The sequence below is a fragment of the Rhinoderma darwinii genome, chromosome 3 (genome assembly GCF_050947455.1).
Source record: "Rhinoderma darwinii isolate aRhiDar2 chromosome 3, aRhiDar2.hap1, whole genome shotgun sequence".
Lineage (NCBI taxonomy): Eukaryota > Metazoa > Chordata > Amphibia > Anura > Rhinodermatidae > Rhinoderma > Rhinoderma darwinii.
In genome coordinates this window covers 352,271,915-352,289,002 of record NC_134689.1, presented here as the reverse complement: position 1 = coordinate 352,289,002, position 17,088 = coordinate 352,271,915, and the positions used below count along the sequence as shown (strand labels likewise).

The 17,088-nt window shown below is 40.0% G+C and overlaps 1 protein-coding gene across 1 annotated transcript in view; it reads left to right on the top strand.

Moving 5' to 3' along the window:
• The window catches only part of ANTXR1 (ANTXR cell adhesion molecule 1), a 235,682-nt gene that overhangs the window by 111,739 nt on the left and 106,855 nt on the right, over positions 1 to 17,088 (top strand). Inside the window, exon 14 of the mRNA XM_075855335.1 lies at positions 2,729 to 2,770. Within this exon, the coding sequence (XP_075711450.1) occupies positions 2,729 to 2,770 (42 nt within the window). The remainder of the gene's footprint in view (positions 1 to 2,728; positions 2,771 to 17,088) is intronic.

Below are 17,088 nucleotides of genomic sequence, written 5' to 3'. Positions count from 1 at the left end.
TCTTGTGTGTATATATATCTATTATAGAGCTGCCTATACTCTATATAAGGGAGGGTGCTCCATTGGGACACCACTTAGCCCATTACTGTTGTTGCATTAGGAGGTTATGAAATAAATATAATACATATTGTATGGAAAAACTTAGCAGAACATAGTTTAACTAAACTTCCACACGTGAGTTTTGTACTTAACAACATATTATCACATCCCGAGCATTAAGCAGAGTACTATATATAGGACACGAAAGCAGCAACACACTTCATGAAACAGTTATTTACAGCAACGGGACCCCTCCCACACCCAAACACTGGCCACATCAGGAATCCTAAAGATCAGAGGAGACGCCCGCTCTCAATGATCTCGGAGGCAATAGGGCCAGGGAGGAGGAATTCCAAACATCCCAGATCCTCTGGAATTTGTGGGGACAGCCTCTATGAGTATATACCATTCACTCATATGGAATTGTTGCGTTTATCAATTGTATCCATTAGATACAGGTAGGAGGTCTATCTCCCATCCATCTGATCGCAATAGCTTTTCGAGCAAAATATAATGATTCTCTAAGGCCCCATGCACACGACCGTATTTTTTCCCTCCTGTAAATACTGGCCGTAAATACGGGTCCTTTGTCACACGTTTTCAATCCGTATTTAATCCATATTTACGGATTTATGCCTGTAAATACAGGTCTGTTGTCATCCGTATTCCACCCGTATGTACAGACCCGTAAAAAAAGGGGGGCTGGAAATGATGTCACAATCATGTCCAAACCCCTTAAAAGGGTCACATGATCGCTCAGACGCAATTTTCTATGCTTCTCTTTATTAAAAAATTGAAATCCCCTAACATCGCCTAGAAACGCTCCCGTAATTATGGGTGCACACACGTAGCCACCCGTAATTATGGGAGCCCCAATTACGGCCTGAAATAGGACATGTTCTATATTTTTCAACGGCCTGGGCACCTTCCTGTACGCAAACGGGAAGGTACCCGTGGCCAATAGAAGTCTATGGACCCGTAATTACGGGACATAATGACGGGCATTTTTATGGTTGTGTGCATGGGACCCAAGGAAGATCCTGGTATAATGTAACCATATCGACTCATCTAATAGACCTAGAAGACAAACCTCAGAGGTGAAAGGCACCGGGATCCCCAGAAGAGATGACATCTTCGATATTACATCCCCCAGAATGACTTAATATATGAGCATTCCCATGCCATATGCCAGAAGTCAGCCTGTGGTTCCGAACACCTGTGACATCTAGTGTGTGGGAGTCTTCCCATTTTATGTAGACCCGTTGGGGTCAAGTAAAATAAATGTAAAAAGTATAGTTGAGTCATACGATTGTTAATTGCAGGAGATACAGAAAGCGGAGGCGCCAGTGCCTCGAAAAGTTATATATTTACCAAAATATTTGATCAATTACTCATGGTTTTTAAGATCTTTGCTTGCTTTCATTTAATAGGAACCTTCGTTGTTTACTTTCAGTACATACAAATCTGCCCTGTTCATCTGATGGACACACAAGTGCGCGGCTCGTCACAAGACCTACTGTACTGTACGGGCACCGCTGTGTCCATCACATGACCAGGGCTCAGAGTAAAGAATGAAGGTTCCTACTGAATAACAGCAAGCACAGATCTTAATTAAAATGGAAAGTATATTGAAAAATTACATAACTTTTCCTTATACAAAGAATAAGCTTTATTTGCTGAAACTGTAAGTGACATATGAGCTGGAATTACGCTTTGAGCATACAGTAATAACTCACAAGTTTATCAATTAACTGAATGTAAGCAATTCATTCTATGCTCAGGGTAATGGTTAAGTTCTCCAGTTTAAGACTGCACTGATGCAATAAAAATTCCTGGAAATCTGACATTTATAGAAAATCTGGACTGACGCTCAGAAACCAGGCCAGATGCTGCGCTCCTGAGACAAGAGTGATGAAATCCAGTCCTGCCTTTAGGGGATGTTCTGATTTCATGAGCTTAGTTGTTAGGGGCAAGAGGAATCAGTGCTGAAGTTCTGTACTTCTTTATGAATGGGTTTGTGTCCGTACATGTCATTGTGCAGTGTTCAATTTAAAGGCCTTTCTCCGTCACGTCACTGTCGTATCAAAAATGAAGACTTGGCTGCGAGTCCTTATATACAGCATTCAATGTTTGTCTTGTAAGCAGAGACTTTTTTGCTCCCTACTTCTCCTTTTAAAGGGCGCCTGCACATGACTGTAATATGGATCCATATTGTACAGATCTGTAATACAGCGGCTATAAAATGGTAGGGGCCCATACTGTACCTCTGTGTTATATGGATGCATACAGAGATTTTTTTTCTCATGGATTTTCTCATGAATCAGTAAGAAAAAATAGCGTGCTGCATAAAGAACGGACATAGTGCCTCAGGGTGGCATTACATGATGGCACTTGAAATGCCTACATGTTCATAATCTGGACGTGTAGGGACTCCGTGTGCTGCCGTACATGGTCCGTACAGTTTGGACGAGCCCTAGTCTGTGTGCCTGTGTGCGTGTGTGTGTGTGTGTGTGTGTGTGTGTGTGTGTGTGTGTGTGTGTCATGATGATATTCTCTAAATGCATCACCTAATATTATAGGTAATTAGCAAAAAAAGGAAAATGTAACTCTTACATTTAAATTAAGAATGTGAAGTTTACAAAGTGAGTGTAACGAAACTCACAAATTATATTTTTCTTTTTCCCTATAGATCATCAAAGCACCTCCCCCACCGCCAGAAGAAGACAGTGAGGTAAGGAGCTTTAAGTGTACTGGACCTCCATGACCTATGGGCTATGTCCTCTGAACTTTACATTAAGGGCCACAATTGGTTATATGATTGCTTTCCAAGGCCATCATACTTTTTTTTCTTATTTGCTAGATTGCTGCTGGCTCCACTGTTGGGTCTTTCATCAGCCTTTTTAGATAGAATTAGAGTTTGAAGGTCATAAAAAACTAGTCCATGTCCACCTCTGCTACCTCCAGTATCTGATTGTAACCAGGCCGGATGACAGCACGAGGCTTTCTTTAGTTTTACTTTGTCACCCGTAACTGTTGTTTGTTACATTTGAAAGGATTAGTTTGTTCATACATCTTAGACGCATTTTGTAACAAAGTTTTAGCATGGCGAATCATATGAGCACCAATTGTCATAGCCATAGAAGCCATAGATCTCCCAGGTAGAATTATAAGAAGTAGAGATCATAGTAGAGATCCCAGCCAAATTACACCACTGAATTCAAACATAAAAATATCAAACAAACAGTATTTGGCATTATTCTTTTAACCCCTTAATGACCGGGCATGTTTGTACCTTAATGACCAAGCCAGATTTGTCAAATCTGGTATGTCTGACTTTATCAGAGAATAACTCTGTGAAAGTTTTGAATATCCAAGTAATTCTGACATTGTTTTTTCGTCACATGTTGTACTTTATTTTAGTGGTAAAAGTAGACTGATACGATTTGCGGAAATTAATTAAAAAATAGAAAAATGGAAGAAATTTTGTAAAAATTACCATTTTCCCCTATTTTTAACTGCAATATGTCACATATGTACACACATACTGTACAATTTTTTTTTTTTGTATAAACTCTTTTTATTAAAGCAGTTGCATAGAAATACATTAGTCAGTTACAACAACTATAACAGGCAGCATTTATGCCTGGCACATCAATATATTATGCTTGAGAACAATATCTTCTCTTCATGACATCTAAATTTTTTATGCCATAGCAATCCAATGTTTGATGTATATAATCAGTCTGTCTTGTATGCTCAACTGCGAAATGATAGACAACCTGACAAACAAATAAACAAGTAAACATATCATATCATATCACCGTGACCGTGACTCATGTAATATTCTTCCTGTACTGTAAGTACTATCAAGTACTAAACACTCTGTACTGTCCCTCTTGATCAAAAAATTTTTGATCAAAAATTTTTCTGGACTCCCCTCTCTATCAACGAGTCCCACTCATATTTCCTCTATCCTTGGTTACCTAAAGCCTTGTCCCTTTTGCTAGCCAAGGCTGCCAGATTTTGAGAAATGATGTCCTGTTTTTATTTTCCCACCCTGCTAGTTCCTCCAGCCGACATATTTGGTGTATTTTGTTCACTAGTTGGTCCAGTGATGGGGGTATTGAGCTCCTCCACAAGGTAGGGATCAATATTTTAGCCGCTGATATTATGTATGTGGGAAGGTTTTTGGAGGATGGGGAGAACTCTTTTGTTGGTAACCACAGTAAGATCAATTCTTTTGTGAGTGACACTGGATTTGAACAAATTTTTGCAATCAGTTTTTCTACTTCTTTCCAGAAGGGTTGGATCTCCCTGCACGACCACCATATGTGGGAAATGCTACCCACTTCCCTCTCACACCTCCAGCATTGATCTGAAGTAGATGCCCGAATCCTGTATAAGTAATCCGGCGTTCTGTACCATCGCGTTAGTAGCTTGTAAGAATTTTCTTGCATTCTAACACATCTAGAAAAACCATGTGAATGGCGCAAAATGTAAGATCTATCCTCTGCATTGAACAAACAACCCAGTTCCCTTTCCCATGCTGGTATGAAACCTGGCGTGTCTTTGCTCATGTTTGTTATCAACTGTTTATATATCTTAGAGAGACACTTTTTAGGGGTCGTATCCCATAAAGTGTAGTTTTCCAACCATGTGGGGTCTGATTTGCTTGCAGCTACAGAAGCGAGAAACCTCTTACATGTGTGTGTGAAGTCTAACACTTGTAAGCTTGAAGGGCTACGGATTTTCAGTTCCTCATGTAGGGTATGAAGTGTAGGTGGTCCCATTGAATCAAAAACTCTTTCTATCTTTAAGGACCTCAAATGAGACCAAGAATCAGGAACCTTAGAGCAAGTGGGGTTCAACAAACATGGAAGCACAGAGAGTGGCGCTAACATTGAGAACTTACTGTCACGTAGATGTAGTGCCGGGGAAGTGTGGCATACCTTAAGCATCCCCCATGTCATATCACTCACCACCGATGCTCTGGCAGGAAGCGTGTTTCCGACCCATAGAGCAGAAGCCTGATTGTGCAACAATAACCCCTTCTCTATATCTACATGTGGCAATCCCCCTTCAGCCTTTGCCAGTTGTGTCCATCTCCCCAATTGTATTGCATTGTAATACGAAATTAGGTCTGGCAGTGCCAATCCTCCTTCAGTTTTTTTCCTTATCAATTGCTGATATGCGATTCTAGGCCTTTTATTATTCCACATAAACTCTGTGAATAAGCATCTAAATTTTAGGAAGTAATACTTCGGAATGTCAATTGGCAAAGTCTGAAACAGGTATAAAACTTGTGGTAGAATGAATGTAGTAAGGAGATTTTTGCGTCCTATCCACGACATATATGGGATACGTAGTTTGTTCAAGTAATTTTTAATTTTGTAGTACATTGGGTCGTAATTCCTGGCAAAAAGTAAGTTAGGGCTAGCCGTGAGTTTCAGTCCTAAATATTGCAGTTCGGATTTTTGCCATTTAAAAGGTGAACATGAGCTAATTGTCAATAAAATATTGTTAGGTAAGGTTATATTTAATGCTTCTGACTTCTCATAATTGATCTTGAAATTTGAAATCCAACCGAATTCTTCAAAAATTTGTATGAGGTTTGGAAGGGCCACTACAGGGTTTGTTATGAGGACCAATAAATCATCTGCATATGCAGCTGTTTTGTGCTCGAATTGTCCTACCTTCAGGCCTTTAATAGATGTAGTCTGTCTAATTTTAAGTAAGAGTGTTTCCATTACCAAAACGAATAACGTGGGGGACAGAGGGCAGCCTTGCCTTGTTCCATTTTGAATAGGGAAAGGATCTGAAAAGGTGCCGTTCACCTGTATTCTTGCTGTAGGATTTTGATATAAGGAGAAAATCATGTCTATAAGTGTTTGGGGGAAGCCAAATTTAGAAAGAGCAGCTTTCAGGAATATCCAATCTATGCGATCGAAGGCCTTCTCCGCGTCTGTCCCTAGTAAGATCAAGGGAATTTTGTGTTGTCTAGCGTGATATATTGCATGAACCGTTCTCATGGTATTAAATTTCCCTTCCCTCCCTGGCACAAATCCCACCTGTTCCGCTCCAACCAATTTAGAAAGGTAACTATTAATGCGTGTTGACAAAATTTTTGCCCACCATTTCAGGTCCGAATTTAATAGAGAAATAGGCCTGTAACTGCTGCACCTTTCCAGATCCTTCCCCTCTTTTGGTAGAATAGTAATGTTGGCCTCTAAAGCTTGTTTAGGGAAGCTAGCTCCATTCAGCAGGGCATTACATAGTGACAAGAAGTACGGCATTAATGTATTTTTAAATTTTTTATAATAAATTATGGGCAGACCATCTGGCCCAGGGCTCTTCCCATTTGGTATGGACATCAGAATCTTTTCAATTTCAGACAAAGTGAAAGGAACCACCAGCGAGGCTCTTTCTTCTTCTGACAAGGAGGGCGCTTCAATAGATGTTAAGAATTTTTGTATGGCGTCTGCCTGTGGAGTCCTACTAGCCTGTATAGGATCTTTTTTAATATTATATAATTCCAAGTAATAATTCCTAAATTCCCTGGCAATTAGATCTGTTGTGGTGAGTTTATGCCCTTCCTTGTTTTTGATGGATGAAATGAACGTTTTCCCTCTTTGCTTTTTAATGAGGTTTGACATTATTTTGTTCCCCTTGTCCCCGTGTGCATAGGTTTTATACTTTAATAGTTGAAGGGTTTTCGCCGATTTTACATTAAGGATATTCTTTAATTCCTGCCTAAGGTGTCGTAATTCAGCTTGCGCTGACTCCAACTGTGCACATTTATGTATATTTTCCAGTGAGGAGATTTTACCCAATACCTGGTTAATAGTTTTCATCCGTTCTTTCTTAACTCTAGACCCCAAAGCAATGAGTTCCCCTCTTATAACAGCTTTATGTGTCTCCCATAGTATAGGCTGAGATATAAGAGGATCATCGTTAACCGCAAAAAATTCCTTCAACCGGAGTTCTAAGGCGTCAAAATCTTTTATATTTTCTAGTAAAGTGTCATTTAGCCTCCAGTTCCACCCTCTCATAGGTAGGTCTGTTAACTTAATTTTGATAAAGATCGGTGCATGGTCTGAAATGGTAATGTTACCGATTCCGGAAGATGTGACCGCCGGCAAGGAACGTTCTAAAATTAGCAAATGATCTAAGCGTTGGTATGACTTATGTGGGGCTGAATAAAAGGAATAATCCCGGTCGGACGGATGATGTACCCTCCACACATCGATCAATTTTAACCTGGTTAACAGCATTTTTAATCTTCTGCGGGCCTTATGGGTAACATGTGATGCTTTAGATGTGGAATCTAAGTTCGGATCTAAGACCATGTTAAAGTCCCCTCCTACTATCACCATTCCTTCAAAGAAGGGCTGAAGTGAATGTAATACCTTCGTCAACCACTGCGCCTGTCTCACATTTGGTCCATAAAGATTAACTAATGTAATTTTCGTGTTCAAAATAGTTCCTTTGAGAAATATATAACGACCATTAGGATCACTTTGTGTGGCTTCATGAACAAAGGGTATTGTGTCTCGTATCGCTATTGAGACCCCCCTCGCAGCACTATCATAAGAACAGTGAAACCATTTGTCATAAGGCTTAGTAGGAAGTGAAGGGAGCTTATTTGATTTAAAGTGTGTTTCTTGTAAGAAAATGAGATCAGCACTTTCTCTTCTCAACATGTTAAAAATCTGACTTCGTTTCTGTGGGACGTTCATGCCTTTAACATTAAATGATAAAGTTTTAAGCGAAGCCATAATGAAGTGGTACAGTGAGACAGACGCAGTGATGTCTGAGCACGGTCACGGTGTAAACATAAAAACGTAAACTATATACATATATTCCTGTGGGACCCTCCACCCGGTATCGAAGAGATCCCAGAGGAAGGGCAGAAAAAATCCCCGCACATCCTCTAGTATCCACAATTGCCATCAATATCTCCAACCCGGAGAAAGCACCTGAATACGGGTGGGGATGAGGGGGAGGAGGAGGGGGAGATTGGAACGCCAGAAAAACAAGGTTCCACCCCCAGAAACTGTATTATCCACTTTAAGCTTGTCGACAATACTAAAATAAGAATGGGCTGTCCTCTTCGGCCATCTCACTATATTAGTGTAAACCAGTATATCCATATTGCATCTCATTTTATCACAGTATAATCACTCCTAACAGCTTAACAATGTTTAACACCGTCTAATCGTGAGCAAATATACTATAGCAATATCTAATACCACTGTATCTACCCTTACACAGCAGATAATAGTATACATATTATATGAGGACATTTGAAATAGACCATATACATATGTAATATAAGGCACATAGGGATCTGCTGCTATAAACAAAAGCATTTCAGTAATCACTCACGCACTCCCTAGAATTCACCACTTATGTAGTAATGGCAGATATTTTCATCGTCCATGGTGAGCCTTTCAATCAGCCAAAGCTGGCGTTGGGTGTTTCCGATATCGCGGAGACTTCATCCTTGACGCCACTTGCCATCCTGTTGGCGACGGTAAGTATGGGAGTTCTGGTATATCCGAAGTTGCTTGTACAGGCAGCCATGATGGGATGTCAAGTGGTGAAATGCTCAACTTCTCCCAGAGTTTAGGGAGGTCATCTGGGGAACGGATGATGCATTGTCGCCCTTCTATCATGGTCGCTAAACCGAACGGGAATAACCACCTCACCGGCAATTTCTTGACACGAAGCATGTCTGTCACTGGCTTTAAGATCCTCCTTTTAGCCAAGGTACTGGGTGCTATATCTTGAAAAAAGAGTACTTGTGACCCTTCATACAAATACTCCTGTCGTTCCCTCGCCGCTTTCAGCAGGCTTGATGTGTCTAGGAAACTCAGCAGGCCGCAAATCACATCCCTCGGCGGTTCGTTCGGTGCAGGCTTTGGTCTTAGCGCTCTGTGTACCCTTTCCACCACCATCTTGTCGGCTCTCTCTTGACCCACAAGGTCAGCAAAGATCCGTGTGATTACTTGGGGCAATGTGTCTCCTGTTACTGTTTCAGGGAGGCCCCGCATTCTGATATTCCGGCGGCGGCTTCGGTTTTCCTGGTCCTCAATCATCAAATGAGCGTTATTTATGTGAGTCTGATGTGAGGCAAGCATATTGGAAACGACGGCACTGTGGCTTAAAATAGAGGTTTGCGTTTCTTCTAGGTATTCCACCCTTTGCCCAATCTGTTTAATATCCCCTTTTATATCCGCCAACTCTTTCATTACAGGGGTGATTGCTTGTGTCAGTACCTTTTTAAAGTAGGAGCGTGATAGCGTGTCTCTGTCCCTCACCGGCTCTGAACAGGCTGCAGAGCTATCTTCCTCTGAGTCATCATCTCCAGCCTCGTCTGCATGCTGTGTCGGCGCCATTTTTTCCCGGGCCGCAGGAGAGGAAAGTTTTTTCATCAGGTATTTGTCCATTTCGGACTGATTTTTTCCCTGCTTTGCAGGACCGGGTGAGTCTCTGCTCTTGTCCCTTGATGTTCTCACCATTTTGGTTGGATATATCGTCTATAAAGCTGTAGTTTCTGAGGGTGAAGTGAGGAGCTCAGGAATTAAGCTGCCATCACGATGCGTCGTAACTCCGCCCCCTCCCTGTACAATTTTTTTAATTAAATATATATTTCTATCTCTTTACTCCATTTTGGCAGCACTTTTGAAAAAATAAAATAAATTTTCAGCAATTTAGAGGACTTACAAATTGAATAATAATTTTATAAATTTTGAAGTACATTTTGTTTTCCGGCACCAAGCCAGGTTTTCAGAGGCTCATAGGTCTCAGAGTGATGGAAACCCCCACAAATGACCCCATTTAGAAAACTAGACCCCTTAAGGTATTTACCTAAGGGTATAGTAAGTATTTTGACCCCACAGTTTTTTGCTAAATTTAATACATAGCAGGTGAAAAAAAAAAATAATTTCACTTTTTTTTCATAAAAGTATCAGTTTGAAGACCAATTTCTTTGTAAAGCGACCATGAGAATGAAGAAACACACCACAAAATCTATCACCCTCTCTCTCCTGTTTTCAAAAATGCCCCCATTGTGACCCTAATGCGCTGCCTGGACACACGGCAGGACCCAAAATGAAGGGAGCACCCGGAGGCTTTCAGGACTCATATTTTGCTTGAAAATGTTTTAGGCCCCACTGTACATTTGGAGAGGCTTTGAGCTGCCAGAACGATAGAAACTCCCCATAAACGACCCCATTTAGAAAACTAGACCCCATAAGGTATTTATTTAGGGGTATAGTAATTATTTTGACCCCACAGTTCTTTGCTAAATTTAATGCATATCAGGTGAAAAAAATAATAATTTAACTTTTTTCATAAAAGTATTTGTTTGAAGACCGATTTCTTTGTAAAGCGACCATGAAAATGAAGAAACACACCCCAAAATCTATCACCCTCTTTCTCCTGTTTTCAAAAATACCCACATTGTGGCCCTAATGCGTTGTTTGGACACACGGCAGGGCCCCAAAGGAAGGGAACACCCGGAGGCTTTCAGGACTTATATTTTGCTTGAAAATGTTTTAGGCCCCAATGTACATTTGGAGAGGCTTTGAGCTGCCAGAATGATAGAAACTCCCCATAAACGACTCCATTTCGAAAACTAGACCCCTTAAGGTATTTATCTAGGGGTATAGTTAGCATTTTGACCACACAGGTTTTTCGCTAAATATATTGAAATTAGTCTGTAAGAATTAAAATGTACTTTTTTTCTGAAACAACATAGAAATTTTTATTATTTACAAGGAATAACGAAGAAAATGCACCCCAACATTTGTAAAGCAATGTCTCCCGATTACGACAATACCCCATATGTGGTAATAAACTGCTGTTTGGACCCACAGCAGGGCTCAGAAGGGAAGGAGCGCCATTTGGATTTATGATTTTGCTGGAATGGTTTTCGGTGCCATGTCGCATTTGCAATGCACTGGAGGGACCAAAACAGTGGAAACCCACCAAAAGTGACCCCATTTTGGAAAAACCTTCAAGGAATTTTTCTAGGGGTATAGTGAGCATTTAGACCCCACGGGTCTTTTGCAGAGTTTATTAGAATTAGGGCGCGAAAATTAATATCAAAATTTTTTCCACTAAAATGTTGCATTTTTTCATTTTCACAAGGGATAAAGGAGGAAAAAAACAACCATTTTTTTATAAAGCAATTTCTCCCGAGTACGGAAATACCCCACATGTGGTCATACGTTTTTTCATTAGAAATGAATTAACCCTTTCAGGACTGATCCATTTTTTGCTTTCATATTTTAGATTTTCACTCCCCGCTTTCCAAGAGCCATAACTTTTTTATTTTTCCATCAATAGAGTGGTGTGAAGGCTTATTTGTTGCGGGACAATCTGTAGTTTTCATTGGTACCATTTTGGGGTACATGCGATTTTTTTTTGATCACTTTTTATTAAATTTTTTTGCAATCCTGAGCAAAAAAACAGGAATTCTGACACCGTTTTTTTAGGTTTTTTTTTTCACCGTACGCAATAAATGACATTTTTACTTTATTCTGCGGGTTGGTACGATTACGGCGATACCATATGTATATAGGTTTGGTCCTTTTTTTTAGCATTTGCGCAATAAAATGACTTATTTATAAAAAAAAAAAATTCTGTGTCACCATATTCTGAGAGCCATAATTTTTTAATTTTTTAATCAAAAAAGCTGTGTAAGGGCTTGTTTTTTGCGGGACGGATAGAAGTTTTTATTGGTACTATTTTCGGGTACATGCGACTTTTTGATCACTTTTTATTCTTTATTTAGGGAGCGGTGGTGACCCAAAAAATTGCGATTCTGTCGTAGTTTTTTATTGATTTTTTTTGGGGTGTTCATCGTGCGGGAAAAATAACATTATAGTTTTATAGTTGGGTTCGTTACGAACGCGGTGATACCAGATATGTGTACTTTTTTAACGTGTTCATTTTTTTTCTATAATAAAAGTCTTATTATAGGAAAAAAAGCATTTAGTGTTTATAGAACTTATAACTTTTATTTTTACACTTTTTTTAAAACATTTTTATTACTTTTTTTTACTTTTTTAACTTGTCCCACTAGGGGACACTTAGTCTTGCAGCTTTGATCGCTGCTAGAGTACATTACACTACACACGTAGTGTAATGTACTCTAACTGTCATTGTGACGTGACTGTCACACTGACAGGAAGCAGAGGAGGAACGGCCGGAGGCTGTTCCTCCGAGGCTTCCGTGCATGGCAACCCGGAGGTCATTATCTGACCTCCGATTGCCGTGACAAGCATCGGTAGCCCCCACGATCACTTCGTGGGGGCTGCTGATGTGCTTCAAACCACTTAAATGCGGCGACGGCAATCCGTCGCCGCACTTAAGGGGTTAACTGCCGAAATCAGCGGCGATGGTCCGCTGTCCGGCAAGACTGATGTCTCAGCTGTCGGGGACAACTGTCAGCGCGGGTCTGTCACTCTGTGTTTACACAGAGTGACAGTTTGAAATGCGGACGAAAATGTACGTCATGGTGCGGGAACTAGCAGCCGACCATGACGTACATTTTCGTCCTTGGTCGTTAAGGGGTTAAACCTGCCCCAATGTTATGTTTATTTAGTGATAGAATCAAATACATGTATTAAATGGAAATACTCTTTAAGGGCTATGTAAAGCGATTTATTATTATTTTTTTTAAAATAAAAGGGGCAATCAGTGGGTTTTGTTCAACTTTATAATTCGTTTTTATTCTAAATTATTTTTACTGCTCTGTATACAGCTGCTCTGTATACTGTATACAGAGCTGCTGTATCATGCGCTATGACCTGAATCCGTCAGGTCCGCAGGACTGGCGGGTTCATTGTCAGCGGGTTCTGCGTGTCTCATACATGCAGGATCCACATGTAATCGATCTTTTCTAAGTTATAAACTTAGATGTGATGGATAATAGGTGGATCCATCGTGTCTCTGATCCTGCGTGTTTCTCGCAAGACCTGCTGACACTGAACTCGTCAGTCCCGTTGATTTACGGATTCAGGACACAAAGCAGCTGTATCTCGAAAAGCAAAAATAATTTTTAATAAAAACTAATTATAAAGTGGCACAAAACCCATGGATTGACCTTTTTATTAAAATAAAATCATTTTCAAAGGTTTGCATAGCCTTTAAAAGGGATCTCCTTATGGCAGTGATACCGCTAAGTGCTTACACTTGCAATATACACAGGGGCGTAACTAAGAAAGACTGGGCCCCATACCAAACTTTTGACTGCATACAGCCCTCTATAGATAGTGCCAGACACAGCCCCCTGTTGATAGTGCCCCACAAAGCCCCCTGTTGATAGTACCCCACAAAGCCCACTGTGGATCGTGCCACATAGCCCCCCTGTGGATAGTGCCACACACAGTACCCTGTAGATAGTGCTACATTGCCCCCTGTGGACAGTGCCATGCTACCTACTGTAGATAGTGCCACAGACATCCTTTGTAGATAGTGCCACACACAGCCCCCTGTAGATAATGGCACTCAAACCTACTGTAGATAGTGCCACCGACAGCCCCCTGTACAAAGTGCCACACACAGCCCCATTTAGATAGGGCCACACACAACACTCTATTGATAGTGCCACACTCAGCCCCTTTAGATAGTGCCAAACACAGCGCCATGTAGATAGTACCACACACAACTACCTTTAGATAGCACCACACACAGCCCCCTCTAGATAGTGCCACAAACAGCCCCCGGTAAATAGTGCCACACTACCCCCTGTAGATAATGCCACACCCCCTTGTAGATAGTGCCACCCACAGCTTTCTCTAGTGCAACAGACAGCCCCTTGTAGTTAGTGCCATACACTCCCTGTAGATAGTGCAACACACAGTCCCTTATAGGTAGTGCCAACCCCCCCCGTATATTGCCACACACTCCCCTTGTAGATAGTGCCACATACCAACTGTAGATAGTGCCACATACACCCCTTGTAGATAGTGCCACCAAACAAATAAGAAAAACTTATACTCAGCTAGCGCCATTCCCACGATGAACGGAGCTGCAGAGTCTCACAGCTTCCCCAGTCCTGCAGCCTGTGAGGACATAGATACAATTGAATGTGGCCGTCACCTGGGGATCTGGGGCACTAGGCCAAAAATACAGGCTTGGGCCCAAATGGCCGGTGCTATCGATGCCATTGTGGAACATTTATGTACCAGACAAGGCGGCATGAGCCGTCTTATGCCACGGGCCCCATCCCAGCCACGGTATTGGTAGTTCCGTCAATGAATATACCCTATAAATTTGATCAATCTCTGTGGCCATAAACATTAGATAAATGTTCTGCCAACAATTATCCCAAGTATATAGCTGGAGAAACAGGAACTCCAGTATTATTCATATATAGACTACTATGGATGAGTAATGCACACACAAGGTTCTCTATACTATATGTTCACTCTTGTCAATGGATAGGCTCTATGAGTCCAGATTCAGTGTACCTGTAACCACAATTGTCAAGATCTTTTTAGATGTGCTAGATGTAAACACATACAGCAGCCCTTTTAAGAGCTGAATTTCTCCTGCGTTCCAAAATTATCAGAGATATCAGATACATGCAAGCAATAATAAGTTTGAGGTGACTATGTTGATAGTAGCAAATTCAATCAGATGTAATATTAAAAAAAATATTTACATTTAATAATAGACACCTAGTCATAAAAAAAGAGGCATGGGGTGCTGGAATATGTTCTATCTACAACCTATATGGGAGGGGGCAGCTTTAATTTTCACAATACAGCTTGCGCTATCAGATGGCTTAAATAAAACATTAAACTTTAAGCCCACTAAGCTCTTTGAAAGCTGAATTCCTGTCTTGCCTGTCTATTGTATTCCTTAAAGTCTGAAAATGTATGCCTTAGCATTTCTTCCATATGGATTCTGACTGGAAATATTTTAATTGGATTATTTTATGGACGTAAAGTATAAAGTCAACCAGATGATGTTTTGTACCCTTGTGTAGGGAGTTAATATCAAAGTGGCATGACGGGGGCATTGGGTAAGGACATGACCTGAGATGACAGGATTTTCAGCATCTGGACAGCACGCTTATTTAGGGCAGATACCTTTTATGGCAGGGAATGTGTTAGGTGCTGTAAGGACAAGTTTGATAAAAAAAAAAGTCCTTTCGTAACCATAAAGGGGCAATTAGTAATTAATCCGACTATTATGTTGTGTTTACCTGGGTGTGCCTGCAAAAATCATGTTTGAAAAGCAAAGACATATAGCTATAGATTAACAAGGAATTGTACTCCATATGCAGTGAATAGATCACATATGTAAACAATAAAATATTGGAAGCCTCACCCATAAATTTCACCCTAAGCACATTTTTTTCCAAGTATTTTGTACAATGACTATTAATTTTGACCTACAAAAACACAAAATAAAAGATATCAACCCAGTGACATTCAATTTATTTCTGAGGGTGGCTGCTGGCATAATGGACTGCATGTCTACATACATTTATATAAAGCTTTATGAGACGGAGAATGTTTTAGGTTACTCGAACTCATGGTGGTATGCTTCAAAAGTATGTAAAGTTATATGATCATTTTATTTTTCATTTAAAGCAATATAACATAGTTATATATGTCACGTATTGTAAAATAACTCAAGAAGAATTTTAGCAATAATACCGAAAAGTGAAAGTTTAAAGAAGGTCAGAAGTCCCTGAATTTGTTCGTGTTTATCAGATCTCTGAAATATATATATATATATATATATATATATATATATATATATATATATATATATAGCAAAATCCAATATACAGGTCAGCATTCCAGGTTCAGTGAAAAAATGGATCTTTTTAATCACCACATGCAACGTTTCAGCCCTGCTCAATAGGGCCTTTCTCAAGCAATACATTTCAGTGTGAGGTGCACATATAAATACATGGTTTACAACATCATTGTAATAATGCAATAAAATTTCAATCTTGCATAAAATCTTAGTTATAATGTTTAAAAACAGTGTAGTGAAAAAACCACCATGTGGTGTTTTCATTTTTTCAATGAAATACGTGCAGTTAATATCGCCCGTACTGTATGAAACTTAAAAATACAGTCTAATTTGCCAATAGAACCAGTGCAGGTGTATAGCATCAAAATATAATAAAAAAGGTAATTCAATCATGTTAAATCCGGCTCACCATTCCGTGGATCCCCTTTCATCCACCATGCTGGTTAATTCACCGGCATTTCCGGGTATCAGTGCGCATGCGCCGAGCCGCACGTCACACATAGAATTGTTCCTGCATAGAAACTGAGAATGAGTCGTGAAACGCACTCACTCTAATGACACGCATCACATGCATGCTCTGTCCGTCACTATGTTGAAGATCATAAAGAACACAATACATTCACTTTTCGCTCTATTAATTTGTACATCTTAGGTAATCAAAAAGAAGTTCCCAAAACTTTGGGTGCACGTTCCTAGTTTTACAATGTATTTTGATATTCAATCCGTTCTATATAGAACGTGATTCTATGTAATATGTGCACTAATTCTGCCATAAAGGAATAAACAATGGCAAATAGAAAAAGTGAATGTAGAGCTATATTAGTTTAATAATAGCATGTAAATTGACATACAGTATAAGCACATTTCATCCAATTTGTGCCAAACTTCAAATTTCGGAAAAAAGGCATCAATTTCTTTTTTATAATAGCATGGAGTCAGGATGAGCGGATCCATTACGGGTGAGTCTTCATATATTATCTGAAATAGACAGAAAAAAATATTTATGTTAGTATAGTAATATGTACACACTGTCTAGTCATAATCCCTAATATGTGGAGTAAAAAGCAAAGCTATGGGCAAACCACCTCCTATCCTATACCACTCAATTTGAAGTCAACGTTTAACCCATAGGGGCGTAATGTATTTAGCCGTTTTTAAAAAAAAGATATTCTGTCACCACCTCGTCTCGGTTTGGTGATGTGATCTATTATTCTAAATCGTAAATCTTTCTCTGTGTGATTGGCTTCCACAAAATGTTTTGAT